This window comes from Engraulis encrasicolus, chromosome 2 (assembly GCF_034702125.1).
Source record: "Engraulis encrasicolus isolate BLACKSEA-1 chromosome 2, IST_EnEncr_1.0, whole genome shotgun sequence".
Lineage (NCBI taxonomy): Eukaryota > Metazoa > Chordata > Actinopteri > Clupeiformes > Engraulidae > Engraulis > Engraulis encrasicolus.
In genome coordinates, this window is record NC_085858.1 from 36,631,623 (window position 1) to 36,638,516 (window position 6,894).

Genomic DNA, 6,894 nt, shown 5'->3' on the forward strand with positions numbered 1-6,894 from the left:
TCCCGCACACTGACCATTTCGCTGACCATTTCGCTGTTCTTTCTTACGAAAGAACAGCGAAATGGTCAGTGTGCGGGAGTTTCTTTGAACTATTGCTGAGTGACCCATGGTGCCATCTCCGACGCACCTGCCAGCTGAGGTGTGCGAAAAAAAGCCGAAGTTCAACAAGTTACAGATGATAAAAAAACCTTTCATCAGCTATCAGTGGTGCTGTACGTCATGTGCACAACAACTTGTCATGGGTTGGGATCAAATGAATATGAATTGTTTGTGATCTTTCTTAGCTATTACATTGTAATGTTTTTTTTGTCAGCTGGCTCCTTATCATTGCTTTGATAAGCACGGATACCTGGACATTACCACTTCTTCTTCAAAGTGTCCAAATAATTTGTCTTTCACAGACGTAAAACCGTTGCACCGGTTGGGAAGGAATGTGGAAGAACAACTGATGGTGATCTAAAAGCTTTGCTTTACGTGGTGAAGAAAATGGTTTCCATCGGATTGTTGGAGTGATAAAAGTCCTCTAGAAACTTTGATAGTCGATTATTTAGAGTTTTCCTCCCGAGAGTTTGCAGTTAAGCCGGGCATACACTGTGTGATATTTTCAGTCGTGGGTATTCTGCTCCTGCTCACACTGTATAAGGGTTTAAAAGTTCACATCTAAGGACTGGTGTCCTCACGCTATACCCTCCGATGATCGAATGCGGTGTGCGACTGACAAATTGCACCGTGTAGCCTACGCCCAGCCTTACTAGTTAGATTTCCAATAGTTCCAACACTGATAGCAGGCCATAGGGGGCACCAAAGAACCCTCCTAGCGGAGGAGAAGAACTTTTTAAAAGTTCCATAGTACCACCGGCAGTTCTCAAGATTTTGCACATCACCCTTTTGTATTTGTGTTGCATGCAATGACTCTCATCCAAAGACATGGGCTAACAACAACGTGTGGACATGCAGCATGCATTAGTTGACCAAGGAGCAGAACTGCCTTGTCTTCCTCCAACTGGATGTGAAGAGAAAGAGGTGTAAAAAAAAAAAGCAGAACTGGAGTGATGGCCTGTAGAACTGAGAAGAGGAGATGAAAGGAAATAAAAAGAAAAAAGAGGGGAGTTGATGAAAGAGAGGAGAGAGAGAGAGAGAGAGAGAGAGAGAGAGAGAGAGAGAGAGAGAGAGAGAGAGAGAGAGAGAGAGAGAGAGAGAGAGAGGGAGAGGAAAAGGTTAGCAGAGGTTAGGGTGTCAGGGTCAGGCCAGGCTAGACTAACACACTGAAACATTGCTTGTGTGTGTGTTTGTGTGTGTGTGTGTGTGTGTGTGTGTGTGTGTGTGTGTGTGTGTGTGTGTGTGTGTGTGTGTGTGTGTGTGTGTGTGTGTGTGTGTGTGTGTGTGTGTGTGTGTGTGTGTGTGTGTGTGTGTGTGTGTGTGTGTGTGTGCTGTGCCAAAGAGACACAGCTCTGACGCAGCTTCGGTTAATGCTCTAGACTAACCCACTGAAACACTGCCTGCTAATCACACAGCTTCCTCTGGGTTATTAGCGGTGTATCCGGTAACCCGGTGAGGTGTGTGTGTGTGTGTGCCTGTGTGTGCGTGTGTGTGTGTGCGTTTGTGTGTGTTTGCGTGTGTGTGTGTGTGTGTGTGTGTGTGTGTGTGTGTGCGTGTGTGTGTGCGTGTGTGCGTGCGTGCGTATGTGTGCTTTGTGTTTGTACGTGTGTGTTTGTGCGTGCTTGTCTATAAGGCTGTAAGGCAGCCCAATTTGCAAAGGGTCCCTCGTCTCATCTTTCCCCTTCTCAACGCCCTCCCCCAAGATCTTCTTAGCACCCCCTGGGGGGGCTGTTGAGCCCCCGTTGAGGAACACTAAGGTAGTGTCAGTAAGACTACCCATCACTAGCTGTTGTCTGCCATGCATGCCCTGCTCTGCTCTGCCATGCCCTGCACTGCACTGCCATGCCCTGCACTGCACTGCCATGCCCTGCACTGCACTGCCCTCCAGCCTTGGCATGGGCTGTAGCTAGGGATGCTGTTCTGCTTTACCCTCAAAAATAACCATATAGACACACACACACACACACACACACACACACACACACACACACACACACACACACACACACACACACACACACACACACACACACACACACACACACACACACACACAGACCCATACCAATACCCAGACACCCACATAAACACACACATACAGACAGACACTCTGATTGGCTGGGGCAGTGATTTATCAGCGTGTGATTGGCTCCTTATGATTTGCATGAACAACCCTCCCCCCCCTTTCTCTTACCCCCTTCTCTGTCCCTCCATCCCCCTCTCTCTCCTCTCTCCTCCACCTCTCTCATCCTCCTCTCCCCCATTCTTCTCCACTCCACTCTAGCCCCTCCCCTTCTCCCCCTCTCCTTTCTCTGTCTCTCTCCCTCTCTCTCCCTCCCTCTCCCCCTCCCTCTCTCTCTCTTTCTCTCCCTCTCTCCCTCGCTCTGTCGGCTCTCTGCTCTCCCGCGTTCTATTAATAGCCAGGCCCCGCCCCTCTGTGCTGCCTGGCCTCTGCTATTTCCAGACTGCTGTGAGCAGAGTGTGTGAGCGAGCAGCAAACGAGTGAGCGAGCGAGTGAGTGAGTGAACAAGAGAGAGAGAGAGAGCGATAGAGAGGGAGGTGGAGTGTAAGTGTGTGTGTCTCAGCACGGGGGGGGAGAAGGAAAGAGGGAGAGAGAGAGCGAGAGAGAGAGAGAGAGAGAGAGAGCTCACCGTGTTTGTAAACTTCACCGCTTTGCTGCGGCTCCACATACAGAGGTAGCGCCAGCCCGTGAGGATCTGCCGTTCGCAACGAGACGGTAAAAACGGCACTACCAGCAAGCAAAAAAAAAAAAAGCAAACCTAAAAGAAGACACCAAATAACAAACCAACAAAGCAGGAAAAAGCAAGAAGCAAGAGACTTCCACATTAAACATTTTGGACAAGCAGACAGCAGGGTGCACTGCTGGAAGAAAGGGCTCAGTGGAATACAGAGAAACGAGAGAAAGCGAGAGAAGAGAGAGAGACAGGAGGAGAGACGGAACGCATGGAATAAAGGGAGCGAATGACTGGAGCCTCCACCACCAGCAGCAGAACTCCCTCTGTCTCTATCTGTCTCCGTGGTGACCAAGTCTCCTGCTCGCGCTCTCGTTCTCGCCTGTCTCGGGTCTGGGAGCGACTGCTCGCCCGACCCACTCTGCAGACGCTGCTCAGGAAACGCGAGACGCAGAACAGGATAGAGGGAGAGAGACAGAAGAGAAGAGGAGTAGGAGGAGTAGACTAGCACCGCTTCTAACTATCTATCTATCTCTCTCTCTATCGTTTGCGTGCTCTCTGCCGCTCTTGGTAGAAAGAGATAAATATATCCCATTTTCTCTAGCTCTCATTTCTGTCCTGGTGGTGGGTGCGTCATCTTGCACTGTCTCCTAGCGATCTACTTATCACCCCTCTTCTCATCTCGTCTCTTCTCTCCTCTTGCCTCCTCTCCTCACTTGTGGCTGAGTGGCTGTGTGTTGTTCACTCCGGTCAGAGCTGAGCACTGGGCTGCAGGATCTGACACTTTCGTCTGCATGACACCGGTTTGCCATTTGCTCTGTTTTTAAAACTCGTCCAGACTGAGGTTCTGTGACGTACCTGATTTTTTTTTTAACCAGAGGACCGTTGTCATCCAAGCTAACCATCAACGTGAACTGCCGATGCGATACAATCATCTCTTTCAAACCCATTTTTGGGGAGATTTGGATCTTTTCTATTGCAGGCCACCATATTTGACTGCTCTTCATGGTTGTGGTTGCAGCCAGCTACCCATCAGCAGGAGCACAACAACCTCCTAACCTTCAAGCCAAGCCAGAGCTGTGGGGGAGCGGTGTTTTGGAATTGCAACTTTTGGATCGTAACTGTTGTGCACTTGAGATATTTCATGTTGCCCTGATACCACTCTCTTCTTTTTAGCCTTTTTTGGGAGATTGCAGATATTTTGATTCCATTCCGCCGAGTTTGAGTTGCCTGGCCGGATGACTGTCTTCTCTGCTGGCATTTGCGTTTCGTGTTCTCCAACCATGAAAATGAAAGGAGCCTCCATGCACCGTTTGCAAAATCAGAGAAACTTTGCAGGGCATAAGGCAGGAAGCTTAAAGACTGTCTGTTGAAGGAAGGAAACAACTCAATCCTTTCTTCCAGGTACTCTTCTACCTATAACTGGCTCAATCCTTCCCACGGTCATAGTTATAACCCCTTAACAAACCGTGCAAAGGAGCACCCCACCAGTTGAGTCTCTGCAGAGGACGTATGGATCTTTCACTGTTTTTCTTTTGACAGCGCAGTGGCGTTTTTTTTCTTCAGTACAGGAACTTGTGAACGCGCTGCCACTTTTAGGACAACACAGCAGTGTTGTGTGTTTTTGTGTGTACAGAGGAACTTTTGAACTCGCTCACTCACTGCGGTGGTGTTGAGGGTGTTTCCTCTCCTCTCCTCTCCTCTCGTCTCCTCTCGAATTCTCCACACACACACACACACACACACACACACTGATCGTATTCTTAGTGTGTGTGTGACGTCAGAGCTGTAGTGACACTGGCATGCTTGTGGAGGCCGGCGGTGCCGGGACTGTGCGCGATGTTGCAGACCATCTACGAGACGGAGTCCTGCTTCTCCTCCTCCGACAGTGTCGTCTCCTCTGGCAGGGGGGACCACCAGCAGCCTCTGGAGATCCTTGCCCAGTCCCGATCAGCCATCATGCCTAGTACCGGTGAGCTCTCCCTGGGGGAAGGAAGTGGGTTTGTGGGGGTTTGTGGGTGGTGGATGGTGGGTCTTTCTTGGGTTATTTGGCAAGTGGTAGCAAAATTCAAATTAAATGACCTTACTTGAAGAATATTGTGAATTTATCTTTGCCCAGTCCCGATCAGCCATCACCATGCCCAGTACCGGTGAGCTCTCCCTGGGGGTGAAGGAAGGGTCATATGGGGGTCCTGGGGGTTTGTGGGTGGTGGTGGTGGGTGGTGGGTTTTGGATGGGTTAGTTGGCCAGTGGTAGCAAATGTCAAGTTTTCAATGACCTTACTTGAAGAATATTGTGATTTATCTTGATCATTTTCTGGAAGCTAACGGTACAAGCTGTTGTCCACAGTTTGGGCCACGAGGTTTGCAAGGTGGCATCAGTAGCTATAATCTTTGGACTGTGCAGCATGGAAATAGCAGTTTTACATATCGTGATGATGACAGTATATACCGTCAACACCAATTTGGACTGTGAGATTACAGCACCTCATCATCCACACAATGCTCGCTCAACTTTGTCCTCAAGAGCGAGGTTGGAGCAGGAGCACAACATGACAACAGGCAGACAAGCATTCCTTTCCTTTTCTAGCGAGCGGCTCCCTATTTAAACCTATACTGTACATGCTGTGCTGAGACCACAATGGGGAAAGTCGCTGTACAGAGACAGAAAGGAAGAGAGAGAGAGAGAGAGAGAGAGAGAGAGAGAGAGAGAGAGAGAGAGAGAGAGAGAGAGAGAGAGAGAGAGGTGTATTATATTCATTACTGACAGAAAGAGGGAGAGGAGAGGAGAGACACCGGTCCAGGCAGTCGGTGTGTGCAGTGACTGAGAGAGAGAGAGAGAGAGAGAGAGAGAGAGAGAGAGAGAGAGAGAGAGAGAGAGAGAGAGAGAGAGAGAGAGAGAGAGAGAAAGAAACACCTCTAGTATAGTCGAGAGGCTGTGATTGTGTGTGTTAATTGGACTCATGTCATGAAGTAGTCGTTTCTTTCGTCTGCTATTTTGGGAAGCGACTGGTGTGCAGACAGCCGAGTATTGTTGTGGCTGGTGGTTGATGCTGTCATGTCTCTGTGTTGTTATCTGTGTTGCTGTTGTTATGGAGAAAAATGCTAGCTAGGGGGATGGACGGTTTGTGGTGATGCCGTACATATAAAATGGCAAGCCTTAGAAATCATTGTTTTCCCCTTTTTTTTCTTTTTAGATGCTCTTTTTTGTTCCTGACAAAAACGAGACCGTCAGTGATGTTTATTCATATCTGCTTTAGTTTGTCCTTTTTTTAAATTCTTTTTTTTTTTAATACAACCTCCAGTCCCTTCCATGTCTGTTCTTGGTCCAGTCTTTCATGTCTCTTTTACTGGACGTCCTCCCTTGTGTCCAGTGTCTTTCAGGTTTTTCATTGAAAATGTCATGTTTGGCCTTGCATTCCATGATCCAAATGCAGAGACAGCTAGTCAGTCAGTTAGAGCGTGTGTGTGTGTGTGTGTGTGTGTGTGTGTGTGTGTGTGTGTGTGTGTGTGTGTGTGTGTGTGTGTGTGTGTGTGTGTGTGTGTGTGTGTGTGTGTGTGTGTGTGTGTGTGTGTGTGTGTGTGTGTGTGTGTGTGTGTGATATGAGAAAATAGTCTCCTCTCTGCTGTAGCTCCCTCTGTCCCCTTTTCAGGCAAACAGGCTCTGAATGAAGATGCATGAGGTGTGTTTGACGCATGATGTGTGTGTGTGTGTGTGCGTGGCTCTGTGTGTGTGTGTGTGTGTGTGTGTGTGTGTGTGTGTGTGTGTAGGGTGTCTTTGTTTCATTGTGAGAAGAAACAGCCCAAAGGGCTCTACCCCTTCACTTAACATCATAGTGTGTGTGTGTGTGTGCGCGTGTGAGTTGTAGCACGAGTTGTGTGTGTGAGTGGGGTGTGTGTGTTTTTCAGTGTGAGGTATGCGTTAGTGTAAACCGTGTTCTAGCATGAGGTGTTATTTTGGTATGATGCACGGGGGCCCAGTGAGCAAACAGTAACCGCTCCATTTTGGGACTGGCTAAGTTCTTTTTTTCCCAAATCTGATGTGTGTGTGTGGGAGTGTGTGTGTGTGTGTGTGTGTGTGTGTGTGTGTGTGTGTGTGTGTG

General features: G+C 48.6%; 1 protein-coding gene across 1 annotated transcript in view; it reads left to right on the forward strand.

The window, feature by feature from the left end:
* Positions 1-4,562: 4,562 nt before the first annotated feature.
* Positions 4,563-6,894, forward strand: part of hdac5 (histone deacetylase 5) — a gene marked incomplete at its 5' end in the record, with an annotated part of 96,775 nt that continues 94,443 nt past the window's right edge. Inside the window, one exon of the mRNA XM_063187744.1 lies at positions 4,563-4,764. Coding sequence (XP_063043814.1) covers positions 4,563-4,764 — 202 coding nt within the window. The remainder of the gene's footprint in view (positions 4,765-6,894) is intronic.